The sequence below is a fragment of the Lutra lutra genome, chromosome 4, assembly GCF_902655055.1.
Source record: "Lutra lutra chromosome 4, mLutLut1.2, whole genome shotgun sequence".
Taxonomy (NCBI): domain Eukaryota; kingdom Metazoa; phylum Chordata; class Mammalia; order Carnivora; family Mustelidae; genus Lutra; species Lutra lutra.
Window position 1 is genome coordinate 105,165,512 of NC_062281.1, and position 24,461 is coordinate 105,189,972.

Genomic DNA, 24,461 nt, shown 5'->3' on the forward strand with positions numbered 1-24,461 from the left:
ATAAGTGAGTAGACAGACCGACAAACAGATGGATAGATTAATGAGTAGAAGTGTAGCACCAGGGTTTCTGGGCTCTGAGGATCACTGTAGTATTAGAACTAGAAGCAGGAGGCTGTGGGAGATTGGACAGGTTTTGATTCTGCCCTTGTAGAGACCAGAGTCCGACTGGATGTAGGATAAGTGAAATAAAAATCTTATCTAAATCCCTGGCTGGTACTTTAAGAATGAAAGATGGAAAACTTGGCAGACTGTTTGCATTCTTTTCTGGTACTTATGTAAGGGAAGTCTCATGCCCTGAGCATCAACCATCAGGCTTTTGATAGGGGAACCTAGGTTAGGTTACCAAGAAAGAGAACTAGCTCATAAAATGCCTTGTGACAAAAATATCCCAGTTTCTGGGGAAGTATACTCCCTGATCCAGTCAATTCCATTTTTAGAATTCTTGCTTGGCTCTTACTATTTCCTCTCCTTGAAATAATCTCCCTTTTCTCCTGACAGTTCCAAAATCTACTCTTCCTTTACTTCCTCTCCAAACCCTTTGCCAATCACTTTCCCTCACCTTGGCCACCCAACAGTCATGTGACTTAAATTGTTCACTAATTAGTTTGTGTGTAGATTTTATATATTTGCCAATGTTGGGTAATGAAAACACCCCTAAAAGCCTCCAGATCCCATTGGCTTTAATTCATAAACATTTATTTTTCACACATGCACTATTGGCTGTGGGTTCCATGGCCCTCCAAGGGAGCTTCCTTCTAAGTAATGGCTTAGGGATCCAAGCTGGTTCTTGGATCTTCTGATGCTGTAGAATCAACACATGGCTTCCTGGGTAGCTGTTCTTAAAACCCCTAGACTGAAGTGATAGCCTTTTTTTTTAAATCACAGTGTATTGGTTAAAACTACTTAAATGGCCTCACCTTAATTACAAGGGAGAGGTGGGCAATGTAGTGGGGTACATGGAGTGTTTGGTGGGCATGACTGTCTTTGCCACTCTTCATTGCCTCTAGGTGACTATATACTCCTTCACTGTAAGGAATGTGTTTCTCATCTTTTGTATTCATCCCTTATCCAAAGTCAGGGTACTTAACCTCAAGTCATTACCCATTACCCAATGGTACCCATACCATTTTCCCAAAGTAGGTATATCTTAGCCAAATACCATCTTTAATAGTGCTGGATGTGGTTAGATACCAACCAGTAAGCATGTGAAATAGCTCTTGGGCATTTCTTCTTGTGGAAGTTAAGCCTGTGGATGTTGTCTTCCCTGAATTTAGAAACCTTTTACATTTCATGCTCTATCTCCCTTAAATTTACCTAGTCTTCATTCATCCTCAAAATAATAATTACTTGGCAAAAATGCAGTGCATTTGTGAATGAAGGAAGTAATTCATTCATATTAATATTTGACTGTGACAGATTATTAACTCAACTGCATTTGAAGTATGAAGAAAAGGTGCTTTAAGGTTTTTTTTTTAATATTTATAAGACAAACTATGCAATTTGGAAACAAATTTGAAGGTTGGATGATTAGTTTATGTCTTAACACTTTAGAATTTGCATGGATATAAAGAGCGGGCCATTTCATTCTCTAATTTTCACTGAACTTGAGTTGACTCCTCCACGTTCACCATGGCAACTTCAATGATCAGCACGTACATGGGCTCTGAAGTATGCTGCCAAAACTTTCCAACCTTAATAATGAATAGGTATGAACTCCATTATATAAGCCTCTCTCAACAAGTCACTGCAAAGCTCATGTAATTCTAGAGAGGTATTGCTTTCTCACAGCACACCACTGTGAAGGTCTAATCCGAAACTGCAGTCTTACGGGGACATTTGTGTTTTCCCCTGCTAAAACCCTGTTGGTTCCCTTCTTACCCTGACATTGAGCAATATCACTTGCTTTGCATGCTCTCGGTTTAAACAAAGAAAGTAGCACTGGAAGGCAAATATTGCTGGAGCAGACAACTTTGGTTTAATGCATCTTTTCCTTTAGTAGGAATGCAAGCCTCAGCTGCTCTAATACTTAACCGAAGCAGGTCTCCGTTTGAGTCTCTGTTTAATCGCTCTTTTATCTAGGCCAGCTGCTGCTCCTGATGCTGCCATAGCCCTTCCTAATTGGAAGCGAGTTGCCTTAGTATCCTATCAGTTTAAACCTGCAGGATTGCTACCTAGAACCTGCACCCCAAACTGGCATCAGAAATAGCTCCTTTATAAATAGTGTTGCAGTATTTTATCAAAAGAGATAAGCTTTTAGTATATAATTTTATTTCAGTCTTGTACCACTAGGTATTTTATCAGATTACTTTTACACGAACTGAGGCTTGATCATTGATTTCATAATGAAAAAATGACTTTGGTTCTACTTCATATTACTTAAAGCCTTTCCCATAAATTAGTCCTCTTTTTTAACTTACTGAGAAAATTTCATACTTAAGGATAGTTATTATTCCTTCCACTTAACTATTTAGATAAGTTTAATGATTTATTGATGATTATTAAAGTGAACTGGAAAATATTATGCAGTTATATTTCCGTTAGAGCTACTGAGAAGACTCGAAATCAAAGCCTCTTTCCAAGTATCGTTTTTTTTTTTTTTTCAAAATAAGATTGCTGTAGATCCAGTTGGTAAACACAACATTTGTATAAGTTCAAAATTTGATCAGTGCAACTGTCTTTTAATGTTTTACAAAAATATCACATTAGCCATGATGACAAGGCACCTTCAAAAGTTATATTGGTTATTACTTTTCTGTGGCCCCTTTTGAGACAAACAGTCTTACTGGACATTGATTTGTTTAGTTTTAACAAATAGAACTTCAGATAAGGGACAAAGCAAACTGTGCAATCATGTATGCACCGAGAGCCACTTGTATTGGCAAAACAAATATAATAGGACTGAATTTTTTGTTTAAACAAATGAATTGTATTAAGTGAATCTAAAGCCTCAGTGAAAAACATTTCTTTTACACAAATATGCACATTGAACCCTGTGCTGGCATTGAAGATGGAGTTCAGCAAAGCCTCCAAACACCTCAGTAACACCCCTTCTCTGAATTACTTCAAACCAGTTGGGACTTGATGAAAGAACGCGAGGTATAAACCCCTTGAGGGCCTATGAGTCACCATCTAGAAAGGCTCTTGAAAGGGTAAGAACATTTTATAGTTTGATCAATAGGAGTCTGAGAATAGGCTGCAGGATAAAGACAAGTTGAGGATTAAAAACTTTTGGAAACGTGAAGAATTGAATTATTCTCCTAAGGAAGTTCCCAGGAGAAAAAGAGAGAGAGAGAGAGAAAGGAAGACTTTTTCATCAGATCTCAAGCAGCAACCTTTCTGTTGGGTCAGAATTCAGCTAAAATAGATTTGATGGTCATCAGCCCTTGTTATCTTAGTCTTGATGCAGAACTGTGACACCCAAAGTGCCTTTTAAGGACCAAGTTCCTGTCGTACAATAGTTTTGGGTCCATGTCAGGAGGAGGTTGAGGCCGTGTTGGAGACTTCAAAATTAGAGCAGCTTTTCCATAGAATATTTCATTGAAAGAGACCTTTATTCAATTTTTCTAGCCAGTATAAGCTTTTACTTTGAAAACGTATGAAGTGGTGTGGGTAGTTGGGGCTTCCTTTCTCTTGTCACTGTTATTTTAATATAAGTTAAAAATCTGTTGCATTAATATGGTTATCAGAATTTAGATTCTCTTTGTAAAGGAGGCAGACAGTTCAATGCTGTGGCCACTGGAGCACATAAAAAGTAATAACTAAAAGGAGTCTGGATAAGAATTGGTTCTAAGAGTTATTTCTAGTCTTTTGGATTTTGCCCTATTCTTAGAAAATTTACAGAACCCTACCATGTGATAGAAGTAAACAAAAGCTGAGACTTTCAAGAACCACTGCTCATGTGCTGTGCTCAGCATGAGAATATCAGAGTGTGAACTTCTCCAGGCAAAGTCCATGGGCCTCTTTCCTAGATGACAGGGTAAAGGGTAGACCTGGTGACCATGAGGACAGAAGGTGGTGACATGGAAAGGTAAGCCTCAAGTAAGACTCGTGTCCTTAGGGTTGGAGTTGCATCTAGCAGAAAGCTCTTTTTCCATTTTTCCTACTTGGGTTACACGGAAGAGGCTTTGTGTGGAGCAGTTCTTAGTACATCTAGTCAGAATTATGAGGAAAGCTGGTTTGCTTGATGAGACATTAAAGAGAGAAGGCTAGAGCCAACAGGAAGTGGGTAATTGAAAGAGGGAGATTGAGTAAGGTGGTGAGCACAGTCTAGATTGCTTCTGGCTTTGTACTAGTCCCATGCGAGCCTTGCTGGGACCTCTTACTCTCTTGTTTCTGTAATAGGTGCTCACTCCTGCAGAGAGCTAGCTAACTTGCACTTGAACCCTATGCAACAAGATAGGAAGAGCCTGTCAGTGAGTGTCTTCTGTTCCTAGATCTTATTTTCTGGGTAAAGAGATGCAAGTGTCTGAGATACCATCTCTTCCCCAGGAACTTCCCAGGGAAGCAACCAGATGAACATTGCAGAGCATGGTGTTTCCCCGGCTACCACAAGGGTGATCATAGGGTTCGTACAAAAATATGAAACAGTTAAAGCATACTATAAAAGACCTACTCATAAGGACATAAAAAATCTTCTATGCAAAGAGTCAGAAAAAATTACAGTTTTTTAATTGAAATTAGGTTGCATACTCACTTATGAATACTGAACCCAAAAGACCTAAGGTTTTTCCACTTTAGAGAACATCTAGAAATAGTCCAGGCTTCCCTCAGTCTCCTTGGCTGGAAAACTTAACCTCTTCTCCCATTTGGAGCTTCTTGCAGTTTATGATTCTTAGTTCTGACTCTCTAATCCGCCAGTAGGAGAAAAAAAGTAGTTTAGGGCTATTCTGGAATATAGGTCTTCCTGGTCAAACCAGTGAAACAGCTATCACACCTGCTCTGTTAGGAACCTCTGCTCACATAACTGGGGTTCGAAGTCTGGACGTAGCATCCAGCTGAATGGTACTTATATAGACCCTCTCCCCAACCCGATCCTCTGAGGCAGTCTTTCTTCTGAAACACTGCATATTTCTAAATGAGGAGAGAAAGAAGTGAAATAGCTTTCTGCCCAGGAATACTCCTTTGGAAAGGCCAACTTCAGACCTGGCAAAGATGCCTTCAGAGAAATCAGTCATGTGAAAGTCAGGGTGAAGGGATTTGAAGTTGACAGAGGAATGTAGACTTAACTTTTCTCCAGAAAGGTGACTTTTTGGTCACATGTCTTACATTTTCATTAATCAGGAGTAGTGCTTTATAAAACAAAACAAAGCAAAACAACCTTCTGTTCCATGCCCCAGGCAGCTTCCTGTGTAAAGCAGTCTGTGGCAGCTCGTCCTGTGTTCTGGTCGGAATTTTCCCCTTGAACTCTGCTTGTGGGGCTTCTTGGATCGTCTTATGGGAACAGTTTACAGAGCTCTTGTTTCAGCCTGCCCGTTCTTTCCTGATATTTCCCTCAATTTCTTCTGTTCTCAGATCCTTCTTTAGAGGGTCATTTTGGATGGAAGAACTATAGGCATAGGCTCAAAATGATGAGGTGTTTTCCTTCACAGCCTGGCAAAGCGATAACGTGAATAAGTGCTCCTGGGAATGGGGAAGGAAAGCATCAGTCCCCAGGTGTCCATGCACAGTGGGTGCCTTTCCTCTCAGTGACCCTTTACCTTTCTGCCGCTGTAGTCACCTGCAGATCTCAGGGCCCTTTATAACTGCTCATTATTTTTAAGAACTAAATGTAATGAAGATACTGTTGTTTCTATTTACAGATAGGGAAACTAAGGCTGAAAGGAAAATTATCATTGGAATCAAATTCTGTCAGTTCTTTATTTCCCTCTTTGAAGCAAACTGTATTTCCCCTCAAATAAAAAATAAGAGTTATAGTCACTTAATGAGAAAAAAATCCATGTGCAATATTGTGCAGTGTTAAATTTGCAACTGTTATAGTTGGTGAAATACCTTTGTAACTTAGAGTGTCTGGATTCTTAAAACTAGGTGTGTTGAAAAACAGGTTCCCACCTAGCTTTCTTTCATGCATGTAAATTCAGTGCAAGCCTCTGTTTTAAGGAGCTTTATGTGGTTGGATTGACATTGCCTAATCAACAATTGAAAAAGTTAAGCATAACCTAGAAGTCATTTAGAACTATGAGTCACTTCCCTGACAAGCCAATAAGGCAAGAGAACCTGGGTTGCAAAACAATTACTAGCCCAGCCTGAGGGACCCTGGAAATATATTACAAGTATCAGTTAGGGAAACAAAGCAGCAGTGTTTTACCAAGCTGCAGAGAACAACCTAAGGTTGCTAACCAAACAAAATAACCTTACACTGACAATGCCAATTTTTACATTTGTTTCAGAATCAGGGACGCTCAAACCACCAGAGGTAAGATTAACTCTTAAATTTTTATTATATAACTTTTGCATTTCAGGTTGTTGGCTAACTTAAGCAGGCTTGAGCTTTTAGAATGTGAAATGTGCTTCTTAAAATGGATAAAAACAGAACTAGAGTGAGCAACCAAGTGCTTGTGAATGAAATGCACAGGTTAAATCAGAGGAATTTTCAGTCAGTCACCGCCTGAAGATCTTAGGTAGAGGAAAAATGTGAATATTTAAGAATATCTGTGAAATGGAGCCTTTCAGAATCTTAGTACTTACGCAGGTAAATTTCAAATGTTGTAACAGTGTGTGGTACCGATATGGGGATACTTTTCTCTAGTTTCCTGCAGAATTCCACAAACCCCTGGAGTTTATAAAACTTAATGCATCTGTATTCATTGGAACGAAAATCTTTGATCCTGCTCATATAGAAGGAAGGTAGCCCTCATCCCAGGGAATTGGTAGACCTGTCCCTGTCACGAAACATTGCATTGCTGCCCAACATTTGCTAGTCCTAAAAAGTTCTAACATTGTTCATCTAAGGATATGGATTCATATTTCTAGTAGTTTTCTGTTTTGAGCACAAACATGATTTGTATCATGTCTTATTGATCAAAGCAAGATCTGATAACATTTTCTTTTGGTTTAACACAGTCTCAGGTCTAATGGCTTAGAACTGTGTGATCCTGCTCATCTCTCAGGATAAGCTATTTTTTAAAAAATATGAAAGAGTGAAAAATATAACAGGTTCTAGACCATTGCCTTGGCCTTTAACCAAAAGTAGCATATTTCTCATCTGACCTCCAAATTTCTCTGTGACCTTATCACAGAGAAAATTAAAATATAAAATGCATATGATTACTTGTAGAAACCAAAAGTATAGTAACTTGAGAATTTCAGAGTAGAAGAATGACAGAAAAATTCTATACAAATTTATTTTAACAGATAATAATTATATATCATTAATAGTGGTGTAATATTTTTTAATAGGCTGGCATTTATGCCATTGGTAAAAATAATGAAAAGTACTGTAAGACATCAAATAAGAAGTAATTGTTTCTGCTTCTCTTTTGCATAAGTATGTAATTTGCACGTAGTGAGAGTGATGTGAGGGGGCTCATATGCACCCCTTCGGTGTCTCAGTTAACTATATTTTAAAGTCTAGAATCTAGATCAAGGAATAGTTCATATAAGTTCTTCTAGGGCTAAAATAAATTAATGTGAAATTTCTTTAAGTGTTTAGTTGACCGGTGAAGTTTTTCATGAGGACTGTGAGGACGCTGCCTGTGTAAATCTTGTAGAGCAGCTTCCTTTCTCTTATCCTCATGCTATTCTTATATTATGGAGATCAAATTCCTCTTAGAGCTCTGAACTTTGCTACTTTACAAAAAAAAAATATTTTTTTTCCCAAACAGGATGATTTCACTTGATTTTATTTAAATGTGAGGTGAAGTGAGTATATTTATAGAAAGTGTGCTAATAAGAAGTGATTAATAATTTTCATATGATACTGAATAATTCTCTCCAGGCATTTTATCCTCTTAAAAAATTACATGGAAGCCTATTATGAAGTGAATTAATTTTCACATTGACTTTTTTTTTTTTTTTAAAGATTTTATTTATTTATTTGACAGAGAGAAATCACAAGTAGGCAGAGAGGCAGGCAGAGAGAGAAGAGGAAGCAGACTCCCTGCTGAGCAGAAAGCCCGATGTGGGGCTTGAACCCAGGACCTGGGATTATGACCTGAGCCGAAGGCAGCGGCTTAACCCACTGAGCCACCCAGGCGCCCCTGACTTTTTTTTTTTTTTTTTTTTTTAACTGCAGCATCAGTGGTCTAGTGACTTGCTTAACTTTTGAATACAATAAGTGCAATTTTTTCTTTAATGTGTGATTCTGCTAATAATCTTTATTTTGGATGTGTAATTATAGTTACTGGCCAACCTATTTGGAAATCTTAGCTTGGTTTAAGGAGAAGTGTAACAAAAGAACATTAAGAAGCATCTGTCGCCTTATACCTCCCCACCAAGACTGTGTGTAAGCCGTTTACCTCTTTGAGGCAGATGCTTTATGATGCTCGGGAGTCTTCCCAGAAATAAACAATGTGCTCTGTGAGCTGCATCTCTCCCCCTCTCAGGAAGACCTTCTTTCTCTCCATATACCAGTTTGTAGTCCTTTTCTGTTTCCCTTTCGATAGCTATGATTGTGACTTTTCTATTTTTAATTTTATACTTCATTCTCAAAGGAAACAGGTCAGTTTTCAGTAGCCACAACATCTGTAGGCCTTCATGACAACACCTGGGATGTTCATCCCACATCCCACTCTGGAGTGGACTTTCAGAAGCTGCCTCTAGCTGTAGGAAGTAAGATTTTCATATGTATCCATTTAACACATATGTACTCTAAATCCATTCCTTAAAGGTTTTTCTACCTTTAAATCAGATAGAGGAACGAAAGCCAGCTCCATAGCAAATTAACCTTTGCTTATTTTGTTGGTAAAATCAACGGAGAATTTAATTTCTCCCAAAAGGCAAGAAGAGATTCTTGGGTGATGGAAGTAGTTCTTTTAGAGAAAGACAGGTAATGAAGCAAGAAATAACTCAAATGCTTGTAAAATTAGGTTAGTTGGTTTTCCCCTCCCCTGCCCCTTCTAGGTTGATCAAATAATATTGAGAAGGTTCTGAAGATCAATTCTCCTGATCTCATGGGGCTTTTCCCAGGCTTTTGAGAATGCGGGTGGGGAAGGGACTGTGTTGGATGGAAAATGACAGAATGACAATGGAAATTAGCATTTTAAAATTGTTTTAATATGCTCTGCTAAACATATCTGAATTTCTTAAAATATTAAGATAAATTTTTAGGTGTTTTTGAAACATACTAAATCTCCAGAAGCATTTGGTCTAAGTAGCTGAAAACATTTTTTTTTTTTTTCAATGCAGCAAATCTTAATTCCACTGCCTACTCTTCCTGTAGAGAAGTTTGTTTTCAGGGTCACTGATTTTTAGGAGGAAAAACCTAAAACATAAGCAGTAGGGCAACAACTTAGAAAAATCACTTGTAATTTGTGTGTATTTAAACAGTCAAAATGCCATGAAGTTAATAAGGATGATGATGATGATGATGATGATAAGCTATCACTTAGGAATCCTTACTGCATGGCAGGAACTGTTCCAGTGATTTCACATGATTCATTTAATTCTCACCACAAATGCTATGAAGTGGTGCTATTATTATCCCCATTTTATAGGCGAGGAAACTGAGACACAGAGATATGAACTAACTTGTTCAGAATCAAATAGCAGGTGCCAAGTGACAAGGTCTGAATTTGAACTCTGGCAGTCTGAGTCTAGAATCTATATTCTTAATAATTATACAATGTTCTCTATTTTTTTTTCAGATAGTATGATATTAGTTTCAGGTGTACAATACAGTGACAAGTGTACTCTTTAGTCTCCATTACCTATTTTATTCACCTCACCCTCCTCCCCTCTGGAAACTACCACTTTGTTCTCCGTAGTTAAGAGTCCGTTTTTTGCTTGTTTTCTCTTTTCTCTTTCTTCATTTTTGGTTTTTTGAATTCCACATATGAGTGAAATCATATGGTATTTGTCTTTCTCTGACTTTTTTCAGTTAGTATTGTACTCTCTAGGTCCATCTGTGTTGTTGCCAATTATTCACTATTTTAGTCCTAACTTCAGGGTGGTAGAGCATTGGTCTTAAACTTAAGGGCTCTTTTTCACATTTTAAGTCTATAATTTTTGTTTATTTTTAAAGATTTTATTTATTTATTTGTCAGAGAGAGAGAACACAAGCAGGGGGAGCTGCAAGCAGAGGGAGAAGCAGGCTCCCTGCCGAGCAAGGAGCCCGATGTGGGACTTGATCTCAGGACCCTGGGATCATGACCTCAGCCAAAGGTAGCTGCTTAACCATGAGCCACTAGGCATGCCTTAAATCTAGAATTTTTAAATGCTACTAATTCAGGGATTCCAGGAATAGAACCCAAAGGTTGAATTCCTTTCTTGCCTCTAAGCATTTTGATAGTAGAAGGTATAAGAGCATAGAAAGACAGCTTCTACTGTACATTAAGAAGGTGAAGGGATATGTAGGAAGTAAATAACAATCTGATATCCATCATTATATATTTTCCTGTTGAAAATATTGTCTGTTGTAGGGCGCCTGGGTGGCTCAGTGGGTTAACGCCTCTGCCTTTGGCTCAGGTCATGATCCCAGGGTCCTGGGATGGAGCCCCACATTGGGCTCTCTGCTCAGCAGGGAGTCTTCTGCTCCCTCCTCTCTCTGCCTGCCTCTCTGCCTACTTGTGATCTCTGTCTGTCAAATAAATAAATAAAATCTTAAAAAAAAAGAAAATATTGTCTGTTGTGTTCATTGTCCTTTATAGAGAGGGCTCTAAAGAATGTTCTACCATTTCAGATAGAAAAGAGATTTTCTCTGAAAGCAGCTTTCTTCCAAATTATCAGCTATGGATCTTTGACTCTCATGCTTCCCCTCATTGTGCCTTGGCTACCAAGAAGCCCAGAGCGACATTTTCTTCTCACTTATAACGGCTTTCTTTATATTAATTTTTCCAGTATGGCTATCCATCTTGCTCAACACAGATTCAGTGCTGATTCTAATGGTCATGCTCAGTTTTTACAAATTCATTTTGAAAGTAGTTGGGTTAAAAACAAACTTTTAAAAAATTTCTCCAGTTTGCTTTCACCTTGAGAATCTTGAACATCTGCCCGATGGGCTTCAAGGCCATTAAGAAGGCTTTAAGTTCCTATTTCACCCATTTAACTTGTGAATGAAAACAGCAGGGAGAATCATAGGCAAAATCCATGGCTAATGTGTGCTTAACAAAGCCCCATGTACTCTGAATGAAACCAAGTCTCCTCCACACACAGGCACAAACCCCAACACACAGAGGGAGAAAATTGCTTTTGTGAAAATCTAAATTATATGATAGTTATAGACTCAGCATTTCATCCAGTTATATAATAAAAAGGGATAATCAAGTCCTTATTAATGAGTGAGATTACTAGAGTTATTAGGTGGAAATGAATTTAATTCCATGTGAAATTGAATACATAGCCATGCATTTTCAAACATTGAAAATTTCTTTTGTTTTACATCTTATTTATAATTTATGTAATGCATAATTTTTCTTATGGCTTTCTTTTCTGTGATAAGAATCGACTTTCATGGTTCACAAGCTGCTTGCCCGTTTTGTTTCTTCAAGTACTGAGATTCAAGTGACCATAATTAAAACACCATTCTCGGTTGAGTGTGTATTAAAGTCAGAGCTTCAGTTCTGTTGTTTTGAAGTTCTCCAGTCTCTGACCTCTCAGGCCTCAGAAATAGCTGAGTTAGAGTTTCGGAGTTTACATGTCTTTGCTGGGAGCATTTTTCCAACCAAGAATAGCTACTTGGGCTCCGTTCTCATAATTTCTGTCATCATTACAACTTTCAAAAAAAAATTATTTTTCAGTCATCATATCCAGAGATGGCAAATGAAAAGATGTTTCTTTTCTACAGCGTAATATCAACAACATCAAATACAGATGTTCAAGTGGAGGATTTATTCGAGAAGCAAAAAGGTTAAATTATAAAAACTGTAGAACCACATGTTTTGATCAAATTTAGTCATACTTTTAAATGGAAAAAGTGCAACATTAATTGGCCTTCAAAAGTACTATGCACTAATACAATTTAATAATGTGGAATCTTTGTTTTGCTTTGTTTTACTTTTCTGCACAGAAACGGACCAATGGACTCCGAAGAAGCCCCAGACAGGTGGATCCAGGTGTGTTTCTGATTGCATATCTATAATCATGACTTCAGTTAAGCGGTTATGAAAGTTATGGGAATTGCTGTAGAAATCAGACAGAGTGTTTGCCTTTGTTCTTGGCAGTTTGGTATGTACTGTGTGACCAGAAGGCGCCAGTCTAACGTGTAAATCATTTACCTGACTATGCTCTCTGGGCCAGGCTCACAGGATGAGTAACACTAGTACCTGAACAATTGACTGAGCTGGTTATTTTCTTACTGAACAGCCTCAGGCTGCTGGGTTAATGCTAACATAGCTAGTGCCCTCCACCTTCTCCCTCCCAGATATGGAAAGAAAATCAACCGAGGCAGCACTTAAAAATTAACTTTTCAAAAAAAATTAAAAAAAATAAAAATTAGCTTTTCTAAGGGGGTGGACGGAGCTCATAAACTAGACAATCTTGGTACCCTCTGCATTTGGGAAAATACTTTTCTTTACCCTTTATCTGTACTATTTTATAATGGAAGAATGAATTTAAGGACTTTGTGAATAAGTATCTTCCTCGGAGACCAATTATTTGTCTGCAGAGAGGATTCAGTTGTTTTCTATTTAACATCGTGAGGTTTGTTCTGTCATTGTTTTAGTTTAATTATTTTTCATCCATTAAACAATGCCTTCCACAGTTTAATTACCAAAGATTTGTTATGTATATGGTCATATTATTGTGGGTAAAGGGTATTCATAGCTAAAGGATTCTAAATATATGAACTTGATTAATACATCAGGTGGGACATGAAGTAACCTTGCTGGAAAATAATCTGGATTACATGTTTTGTTTTCCCATCATAAACAGTGTTCACCTAGTTGTAAAGCTTAGCTTTCAAAGCATTATAGCTCTTGACTGAAATCACACCCATGGTAGCCATGCCAGTTTATGAGCTGTTTGAAAAGATTTATAGGAGCTTTGTTGCCTCTGGCTAGAAATTGCCTCACTTATGTCCTGAAATCAGTCTAAATCTTCTAACTACAGAACAAAATTGAGGCCATTAAAGAAATAGGGGTTTTGGTTTATTTTAATAGTTCGAACTTTCCCAACACAATACCCTTTGCAGAGGATTCTACAGTAATACTTAGAAGTGCCTTCTTCTGTTCTATTTAGTAGGACCGTATGTCTGTCCGCATATTTTTTTTTTTCTTATTTTGTGTGAGTTGTAGTATTTATATTTCGGAAAATGATCTAACCTTTACAAATGTTATTTTTGAAATATTTTCTCTTTTTTCTATGGGTATTTTCATTTAATCCATTTTCTTCCAAGGAAATGAATTTCTATATTGTGTCAGTAGGAACACATTTGACAATTAACATTTTACTTTATAGCCAGAATTTTTAGGAGCCCTTAGATTATTTAAAGAGAGATATAGTGAATTCATAAATTGTAAGTATAACAAGGTTTTGACCAGTAATATGATAGTTTATCCTCAAGTTGATGGCTGTGCGTAGGTTCCACTGTTCTGGTATTCCTAATTTGTCCAAAGATTTTAGAACTTCATGAAGAATAAGCTTACAAATACAAAAGAATGGGTCCTATATGTTATGTTTGTAAGAGAAAAATGTGTATACATACACACACACACACACACACACACACACAGCCCTACACACTCACATATATTGTATATCATATAGTTTTCCTTAGGTATGGTAATTATATATGAGCATTTTCTCATTTCTCCACATTTTAAGGAAAAAACAACCAAAAAGCAAAAACAAATAGTTGATGATCTTGCCTCTTGTAGATGTTAACATACATGGTAACACCTTTTTCTCCCTGTTAGTGTCTTTTGATGTTAGGCTTGAATTATGTGTTTAGAGTTGGTTGTCTTTTGCATCTTTGCTCCTTTCAGTTGGTAACTGGCAAAGCTTTTTTTGTTCAGAGTTAACCCTTGCTTGATCACTGCTCTGCACTATGTTGGTCCTGATGTAACTATCATTTAGCATACTTTCACAGTTTTTACATTCATTCCAAGAGGTTTAAATAAGAAATCAGCAAAACCAAAGCTTCCTCAGCAAGGACAAACAGCTTCCAAGGTGCTTCCGTTAATCTTTTCTAGCTAATAGCTAGTTGACATCTCCAAAGTGCTAATACACTGACTGCTTTCCACAGTCAGTTACTTAGGGTGGCCTGTAGGGAAAAAAAAAAAAAAACAAACCGGTTAACTGTAAACATTTTTTGGAAAGGAACTTAATGCATAGTTTTATGGGTAGTAGGTGCCTAATAAGTACTTGTTAAATGAATTACTGAATAGCCGTGTTCTTTTTCTGTGCACATTGGCTCTCTTGCTTTTTAAATTCTTCGTGACAAAGTGGAATGATGTAGTCATGGAGTGCCGAATAGTCCAGTGGTAAGAAAGAAGCATGGCTCTGGGGGCCCAGAGCAAGTTCTCAGTTGCTGTCCACCTGTGGCAATTTCTTTCTATCTCTCTGCTGTTGTTTCCTCATTAAAGGACACTAATCGTGGTACCTACCTTACAAAGTCGTTGTGAGCATTGCACGAGTTAATAGGTATAAAGCACAACAGCACCAGGTATGCAGTAAATGCGAAGGGTGGCGTTGTTGTAATTATTACTTTATGATAGAGCATGGAGCTTAATGTGGGACCTTTAGTCATGTGTAGAAGAATCAGTAATATCTGCCAGTTATTTCTTTGTAGACAGACCCAGAATTTTGTGTTCATTTTCCATTGAAGCTAGAAGTTTCATAATTATAGTTGTTTTCAGATTTGCAGTTATTCCCTGCTTCTCTGGTGGATTTCCAAAATATTTTGTGTATCTTCTGTGTAAGAAGAGAAGCAATCAACAGTGGTGGCTGAGAGTTTTTTGGTAAAGGTGATGAAGTTCTAGAATATAGGTGAGGTTCAGTGGGGGTGAGGTCTGGAGCCGGTGACCAAGAATTCTTAAGACATCTTTGGTGCAAAATGGTGGTTTATTAAAGCAGGGGACAGGACCCATGGGCAGGAAGAGCTGCTGCAGGGGTGGGGGGTGAAGGGGGTGAGGGGTGTTGAGGGATGGCAGGTTGTGTACCATGGGGTTGGGGGAAGATAAGGAAAAGGGAGGTTTCAATAGAACTTTCATATGCTAAAGAGGAGGGCTTGCCATTGCCAAGGTCCTTTTGCCCTCTAGCAGGGTATTACCATTAAGATAGTTGGGAGATTCCTAAAGAATGTCACTTATGTCCCATCTAGGAGTGGGGGAGGTGGTTTGCAAGGTGTCAGCCTTTTGCTTTGTCCTCAGCCAGCCTTTTGTTCCTCATCAAAGCTAGAGTAGTGTTTGTGATTGCATTAAAGAAACAAAAGAAAGGAAAACCCACCAGGTTGAAAACATATCTTGGGGTTCTGTTCAAACCAAGAAAAACTTAAGCTATAGGTTTGCACTGTGTCTTGTTAGCACATTTCAAACACTCACTCTTGGGGCACATGGATGGCTCAGTCAGTTAAGCATCAGGCTCTTGCTCTCAGCTCAGGTCTTGGTCTCCGGGTCATGAGTTCAAGCTCCATACTGTGTGTGGAACCCATTTAACACAAAAACAAAAACAAAAACCATTCACTCTTAATTAATAATTGTGGTTAATCTTTATAGAAAATATTTACAAAGGGCTTTGCAGTTTATTTTTTCTTGTCTTCTATTGTGTGCTATTTATCAATTTATGATCTCAGCTACTTTTATAAATATACTAATGTGTTAGATGCAAATTCTGGTAGCTCTTTTGGATATCTTAAATATAGCAGGGTATTTTCATCAGTTTGTACTTTTCTTCCTAAGACAGATGTTGGTTTCAGGAAAATAACACTTGTAAGAGACAGATCAATTATTTCAGGAACACGGAGGTGCTAGGCCTTTTTCAAGAACATGAGATCATAAATCTCAGAATCTGAGTACTAGTATAATATTTATCACCTAAGGTGGCCACCCTCAAGGTCAAAGTTGCCAATTAAATTTTAATACTGAGCTTTACAAATTTCCTTCTACGTATAAAATAAAGATTTATTTTAGTTTGCATGTGGCAAATCTGTATACTAGGCCATGTGTTCTTTTGATCAAGCCCATGTTTTTGTCTTAAATTTGTGCAATTCATAGCATCTTGTATTTAAGTCCATAGTCACCAGCTTTTTAAAAAGTCAGGCCCTTGTTCTGTGTGGTGCTGCCTAAAGATTAGGTAGAGAAGATGGCAAATATTTAGGTATCTCATTTTCTTTTTGATCTTAAGTTACCCATGTGATTCATGATAACCTTGAATAGTAAATGAACAGATAATGGTTAAATGATAAAAGAGTTCTTTTTGAGAGCTCTTGCTTTTCATATGCTTATTGTAACTTTTGGTTACAAAGGGAAACCTGTGGCTTGGAAACATTGTCTTTTCTTATTCACTGAGGAGATGTCCTACAGTTTCTTAGCGGAGACACCTTCAAAGATGGTCACTTTTGCTTTCAGGCGGGTAGGATTGATATGTAATGCCATTCCTATTTGTTCTTGTATGAAGAAAGAAATTCAGGAACGAATTCTTTCATTACCAGCTTTGTATACCACAATAAGCACCAGCAATATCATTAATTATAAAACATAGCTCCTTTTCATAAGGAATTTATATTCTGCCTAAAGAAAGAATAGATACAGGCACAAAGTCTTAATTGCATAAATGCATGTATATGGGTGTACATATGAAAATATTTTAATATTACATTACTCTTTTATATGCCGACTCATTATAGTGTCATAAAAAAACAGTGAATAGTCTGGTAAACATACAAAAAAAATCTAATTATGTAGTATGTGCAAAAAAGCAAATGTAATTGGAAGAGAGGAATACATGTGGGCTCATACTGCGTTTAGTCTAGGTTGTCTATGTATGTTTTTATTTATGTAAATAGCAATTTTGTTATGCTGGCTTATTGAATCACAATTTAATACAGTTTTCCTTAATGTTTTAATTTCAAACAATTGTTGAACTCATTCCAAATCTGAACAGGATTGTTGATTTCTTTTAGCTTTGCTTCTAAACATAATGTCAATTTGCTCAGTAGAGAAATTTTGTATTTTTAGTTTCTAAATACAAAACATTGATGAGAAAAATAGCAGCCCAGGATTTTAAAAATCACTGATCTAAAAATACATTTTTTTCCTTTTTTATGGGGGAGACGAATGCATATTCTTGAAGGTTTTAGTAAATGAGCTTTTGTCTATAATAAATAAGTAACAAAGTATCCATAGATTTTGATATTTCAATATTAATCAGACCTACTTTTGTCTTTTCTGTCACCCCTAAAACTAATTTCTCATCAAATATAAATACTAATCTAAATATTGGGAGCATAATGGTAAATGGGTAAAAAATATATTTCACACTGAAAAAATAACTTGAAAAAATTAGAACAATAGAACCCAGTGTTTAAGATTCATGGCACAGAAATGAGAAATTCAAGCTGTGAATGAGTGCTGGGAGCCTGCTCTGGTTTTTAAAATAGTTGATTTGTTCTCAAGCTTCTATTAAATTATAGGCGGTAAGACTAGTTTTGCACTAAGGCGATCGATCCCCTGGTAGGTATTTTCAGGACTACTACCTTTTTCATTCCTTTTACCTTGATGACAGATTTCTGAAATGTATGTCCTAGTCCCATGCTCACATCCTTTTCTGGTTTGGGGAGGACTTATTTTTTCTTTTGGAGTCTCATGCCAGGCTCATAAAGGGTCTCTATTGCTGTCATCTGGCAGGTTTGTCCACACCTTGCTAAGCCAGTGTTTTCCACCTGCTTGGGTACCTCCAGCATAGGGACCAGGGTGAAGCAAATATTTGAAGACGGACACAGGGATGTTTTTAGTGGGAGACACAGCATCAGTTATGTGATTATTGAAATAAAACATTAGCAATATTATATATAGAACCTGCCTCTGGGTCATTTGTGCACTGCTAACTGATTATTTCTGTTATGATAGTAATCATGTCTTTAGAAAGCAATGTATTCGATATTTAGAAAAATATTCTAAGGAGGAGGTCTCAAACCTGGTGAGCTGCTTTTAACATTTATCACTGAATAAAGGAGTCCTTACTTGTTGGAGAGTCAAGTATGGCCTGGGCTTCCTTTTTATATCTATGGTCCTGGTAGTCAAATATCACATTTCAGAAGAAAAAGGATATGCTCTATAAAGCCAAGTACACAAATAAACTTTAGGAATTTCTTGTGGGTCAGTGTCCTCTGGCAACCAAGTAACCTTGCTCTGGAGCTTTAGTCTGAAGTAAGGCAAATGAAAGGAACCCGTGGAGTCAAAACTAATGGCTTCGAATAGTATATAGTAGTTCTATATATAAATAAGGAGAATGATTCACAAGTTAATTAGAATACTGGAGGTCAGTTTGTGGAATTTCTATCAAAATGACTCATATTGGCAATTATATCTTTCAGTACATTCAAATCCCATGTCAATTTTTTAAAATTTTAATTTGAATGAAAAGAAGAGCTTATGTTAGCTGCTTGTTTTCTACAGATAACTTTTTTGAGATTCATTCTTTCTACATAGATATTAGAACTATATGGAAGCTTACCCATTTTGAGAAACTTGGAATTTTGTTGGAGAGATGAGACATACAAAAATAACATGTCCAACAGTAATACTGTGTGGTATATGATGAAACATTAAAATTCGTGGTGTGGGTTAGTGTAGTTAACTATGTGGGAAATTTGGAAGAATACATGTGCACTAAAGGACACAGGACAAGGAGACAAAATATCTGACAGGCACATCAGTGAAAGTGAATTTACACTGACCTGTAGGTGTTTAAAGTTGCCAGTCTCTTAGTAGGTTTGGGTCTGCTCAATTCATTAGCGCCCAGTATGCTTTTGTTTGTCAAGTGACATAAACCCGTTTCAAACTAGAAAAACAAGTTAAAAGGCGGGGGGGGGGGGTGGGGGGGGGTGGGGGGGGTGGGGGGGGGGGTGATTTCCCTATGAAATCTGTTTTCCATAAGAAAGAAGGACTATTGGGGAGCCTGGGTGGCTCAGTTGGTTAAGTGCCTGCTTTTAGCTCAGGTCATGATCCCAGGGTCCTGGGGTGGAGTTCTGCATCAGGCTCCTTGCTCAGCACGGAGTATGCTTCTCCCTCTCCCTCTCCCTTTGCCTGCCACTCCTCCTGCTTGTGTGCTCTCTCTCTGTCAAATAAATACATGAAATCTTAAAAAAGAAAAGAAAGAAAGAAAGAAGGGCTATATTTGCAGAGAATGGGGAGGGGAAAAGGAGAAGCTTCGTCTGCGCAGGGCTTCGTGTACAGGCATTCCTCGTTTCATTCCCCTTCGCTCTGTTGCTCTTCCCAGAGACTGTGTTTTTCACAGGTTGAAGGTTTGTGACAACCCTGTGCTGAGCAAGCCTGTCGGTACCACTTTTCCAACAGCATTTGCTCACTTCGTGTCTCTGGGACCCATTTTGGTAATTCTTGGAATATTTAAAAATTTTTCATTATTATTTTATTTGTGGTGGTGATCTGTGATCAGTGATCTCTGATGTCACTATCAGTTGTTTTGGGGTGCCACAAACCATGCTCCTATAAGATAGCAAACTTAATTAATAAATCTTTCTGTTTCTTATCTGGTCCACTGACTAGTTGTTTCCCTGTCGCTTTCCCTCTCCTTGGGCCTCCCTCCTCCCTGACACACAGCAGTATTGAAATCGGGCCAATTTTAATACTCTTGTGATGGCTTCTAAGGGTTCTAGTGAAAGGAACAGTTGCATGTCTCTCACTTTAAATCAAAGGCCAGAACTGATTAAGCTTAGACAGAAAGACATGTCAAAAAGAGGCCAGAGAGGCCAAAATGGAGGCCACTTGCAGTAGTTAAAGTGGTGAATGCAACCAAAAAGTGCTTGAAGGAAGTTAAAAGTGCTACTCCAGTGAACCCCTGAATGATAAAATAGTGAAACAGCCCTATTGCTGATATGGAGAAAGTTTTAGTGATCTAGAGAGAAGATTAAACCAGGCCCCATGTTCCCTAATCCAGAACACAATCCTAACTCTTCAATTCTGTGAAACTCAGGAGAGGTGAGTAAACTGTGGAAGAAAAGTTGGAAGCCAGCAGATGTTCATGAGTTTTAAGGAAAGAAGTCCTTTCCATAACCTCAAAGTGCAAGTTGAAGTAGCAAATGCTGGTGTGGAAGCTGTAGCAAATTATCCAGAAGATCTAGCTAAGACGATTAATGAAGGTGGATACAATAAACAATGGGTTTTCAATGTAGATGAAATAATCTTCTATTGGAAGAAGATGCCATCCAGGACTTTCATAGCCAGAGAGGAAAAGTCAATGCCTGGCTTCAGAGCTTCCAAGGACAGGCTGACTTGTGTGTTAGCAAAAGCACCTGGTAACTTTAAAAGAAAACCATTGCTCATTTGCCATTCCAAAAATCCTAGTGCCCTTGGGAGTTAGACTAAAACTACTCTGTCTGTGCTCTATCTGGAGAACAGCAAAGCCTGCATGACAGCATATCTGTTTTACAACATGGTTTACTGAATATTTTAAGCCCACTGTTGAGACCTACTGCTCAGCAAGGAAGTATTCCTTTCATAATATTTCCACTCATTGACCATGCACCTGGTCATCCAGGATCTCTGATGGAGATGTATACCAAGATTAATGTTGTTTTCATGTCTGCTAACACAACATCCATTCTGCAGCTCATAGATCAGGGAGTCATTCTGACTTTTAAGCCTTGCTATTTAAAAAGTACTTAGTGATGATTCTTCTGAAGGACCTGGGCAAAGTAAATTGATAACGTGGGAAGAATCACCATTCTAGATGCTACTAAGAATACTCATGATTAATGGGAAGAGGTCAAAATATCAACATTAACAGGTGTTTGGAAGAAGTTGAGTCCAGCCCTCATGGCTGACTTTGAGGGGTTCCAGACTTCAGTGGAGGAAGTAGCTGCAGATATGTTGCAAAGAGCAAGAGAGCTAGAATTAGCAGCAGAGCCTGAAGATGGGACTGATTTGCCGCAATCTCATGATAAGTCATGAATAGATGAGGAGTTGTTTCTTAAAGAAAGTGGTTTCTTGAGATGGAATCTACTCCTGGTGAAGATTACAAGAAGATTGTTGAAACGATAACAAAGAATTTAGAATATCACCTGAAGTTAGTTGATAAAGCAGTAAAAGGGTTTGAGAAGACTGATTCCAGTTTTGAAAGAAGTTTTGCTGTAAGTAAAATGTTATCGAACAGCATCACTTGCTACAGAGAAATTGTTTGTGGAAGGAAGAGTCAATTGATGTGGCAAACTTCATTGTTGTCTTAGTGGGAAAAAATCCCACAGCCACTCCACCCTTTAGTAGCCACCACCCTGATCAGTCAGCAGCCATCTACATGGAGGAAAGACCCTCCACCAGCAACAAGATTATGATTTGCTGAGAGCTCAGGTGATGGTTAACATTTTTTAGCAATAAAATATTTTAGAATTAAGGTATACAGATTTGTGTAGATATGATGCTAGTGCACACTTAATGGACTATGGTATACAGTGTACAAATAACATTCCTAAGCACTGGGGAACCAGAAATCCATCTATTGGGATATTTGCTGTGTTGTGGTGGTCTGGAAATGAAGCTGCAGTATGTCAGGTGTGTCAGTACATGTCAGTAAGTCTGTTACTGTACACAGTGAGTTTCAGACATTTTCCTCTTGGGCATACGATGGCTGGGCTTTCTACTTTTACTTTGTCTTTTTCCCACTTGGACACTCTTCTGATTGTTTTCTTATATGGGAAGAGGTGAATCTGGAGGAACGTACCTGAAATGGGAAGTGGTCAATCCCCACATAGTCTTATCCCTGCTGACAGCTGTAAGTTGCAGACCAAGACAAGCTTTCTTGCTTCCCAACAGCATCTTGTAAGCATGTCACTGTACCCAACATATACGTTTGAGATATTCCTTTGGATGTAGGCATTATGTTTCTAGAAGGTGGTAATCCTTTGTTCCACCATTATCTACTCACAGATTAACATATATTCATCCATCAGATTAGGAGAACTGCGGAAATGGGACCTAGCACGGCATGTTTCATGGAGGCACATGGGAAGGAAGGTACCAGCTCTCCATTGGAAGGATCAGCGTGGGAGGGGTGGAGAGTCAGAGTGTAGGCCTTGAGGCATCAAGTTAGCCACAGCCTCCCTCTGTGGCAATAAAGGAATGATGAGGAAAGAAAGGGAGGGAAGAATCTTCCTTCTTCTGTCTGTTTTAGATATTTCCACTCCCATCAAAGTTTTTAGTCATTGGAGGCAGCCCTGTGCCGTGTTAGACCAAGAGCCTTGCAGTGGGCTTGTGTCCCGTGCCTCTACTTATTAGTTGTACAATCTTGGGCAAGTCAGAGTGTCTTATCCTCTCTAAAGTGGGACCAATAGCAGACCTCCTACTGTCATTCTGAAGATTATATTAGATAATAGATAAAGCATTCATTAATGCGATGTAGCACATCTCTGTAAGTGATCGCAGTGGTGATGGTTATTACTAATACTTACACAATCCTGTAATCATTTCCATTGCTATCTAACAAGCTTCCATAATTGTAAGCAGCTTAAACAGCACCTATTTATTACCTCAGAATTTCTGTAGGTCAGAAATCTGAACATGAGTTAGCTGGGTCCTCTGCTTCATGGCTTCTTATAAGATCTCACTCAAGATGTTAGGACTGTGTCTCATCTGAAGGGTCAGCTGGGGAAGATCCACTCTCCATCCTGCTTACGTACTTGGCAGAATTCTTTTTGGCTATTGAATTAGGTTCTCAATTCCAAGGTTTAGCTTTTGGCCAGAGGCTGTCCTCGGTCCTTAGCTCCATGGGCCTCCCCATCATGGCTGTTTGCTTCATCAAAGTATGCAAGCCAACAAGGCAATAGAGTCGCCTAGCAAGATGGAAATTCAAATATTAAATAACACCAATCATGGAAGTAATGTCCATTCGGGGGAGTGGATTAACAAGTGTGTGGATACCAGCAGGTGTTATTGGGGTTCAGTAGGGATCATTGGGTTCCATCTTAGAGTCTGTCTGCCACAACCTCTGAGATACTGCTGTTTTTCAGGGGAGGCAGCCTCGGCTCTGAGAGGTTTAAGTAATTTATCCAAGGTCACAAAGCACCTGGCTGGTACCAGGAATTAATTGCAGTGTTTGGCTCCAGAGACCTCACTCTTACAGAGATTTTCTGTGTCCCCTACTTATGCCAACTTTTGCACAGAGGAGAGCTTATTTCCTGGAGTTCAGCTGTATAGTACAGTGCAAAATTAGCAGTGTGATCGGGTCTGTTTTGCAGAGTTCATTAGTGACTGCTGTTACAAAGCAGATTTATGGGTGATTTTATTTTATGCATTGTTAATTTTGAAAATGTTAATCTGAAATTGCTACAGTATTTCAATTAATTTGGATGATTAAAACTTAGCACCAGAAGAATCTCTAGCAGGAGATAAGGCAGCTAATTAGAGGTTCTGAAACAAACAACTGTAGACACTGGCACAGAGACACGCTGGTGGAACTCACTCTGCTTCACAGTTTTGAAATGGAAAGAATAATTTCTGGCAGTCTCAATATTCAACTTGAGCACAGTTGACTTTTTTTTTTTTTAAAAAGCCATTTTAAGGAGTTAATTATTTAAAGGAATGTAGACTTTTTTAATATTGTGCATTTCTGGAAAACTGCCTCCACATTATTTTGGAGTATTGTCTTTTGGATAATTGTAGCTGGTGACAGAAATACGAGAGACATTTGTTTCCAAGTTATTTTTCTTGTCATGTATGGTATTTCGTGGTTTTTATATGTTTGTTTTTTCTGAATTTAAAAGTGAGACAGCACAGACTTAAAAAAAATACTGATAAATTAGTTTTGCATTTTGAAGAATTCTCAAAATTTCAGAAGCTGTAAGGAAGTATAAAAAAATTTCCTGGACAAATTGCCTATAATTCCCTCACTCAGATGATCGCCTTTATGTTGTTATTTTTTTACACATTTTTCCTAGTACTTTCTTTTCTTTGTGTGTAGCCATATGTTTATAAAAGGTCTGTATTTCCAATTTAGTATTCTGCTTTTATCACTTAACTTTGTCTCATGAGCATATTTGTTTATTCACATGTTCATTCAACCATTTGATAAGTATGCAGGCATAATGTTAATTTACAAGGATGAACAAGAGGTGTTTTCCCTAATGCAGCAAACAGTCATGGAGCCAAAGGTAAGATTTGAGATCAGGGTGATACAGGGGCTATGCTTAAAGGGAGCAC

General features: G+C 38.0%; 1 protein-coding gene across 3 annotated transcripts in view; it reads left to right on the forward strand.

Annotated features, from left to right (window-relative positions):
- The window catches only part of VAV3 (vav guanine nucleotide exchange factor 3), a 373,454-nt gene that overhangs the window by 245,282 nt on the left and 103,711 nt on the right, over nt 1–24,461 (forward strand). For all 3 annotated transcript variants that reach the window (XM_047724317.1, XM_047724316.1, XM_047724318.1), the window contains exons 18-19: nt 6,387–6,412; nt 12,161–12,206. In XM_047724317.1, coding sequence (XP_047580273.1) covers nt 6,387–6,412; nt 12,161–12,206 — 72 coding nt within the window. The remainder of the gene's footprint in view (nt 1–6,386; nt 6,413–12,160; nt 12,207–24,461) is intronic.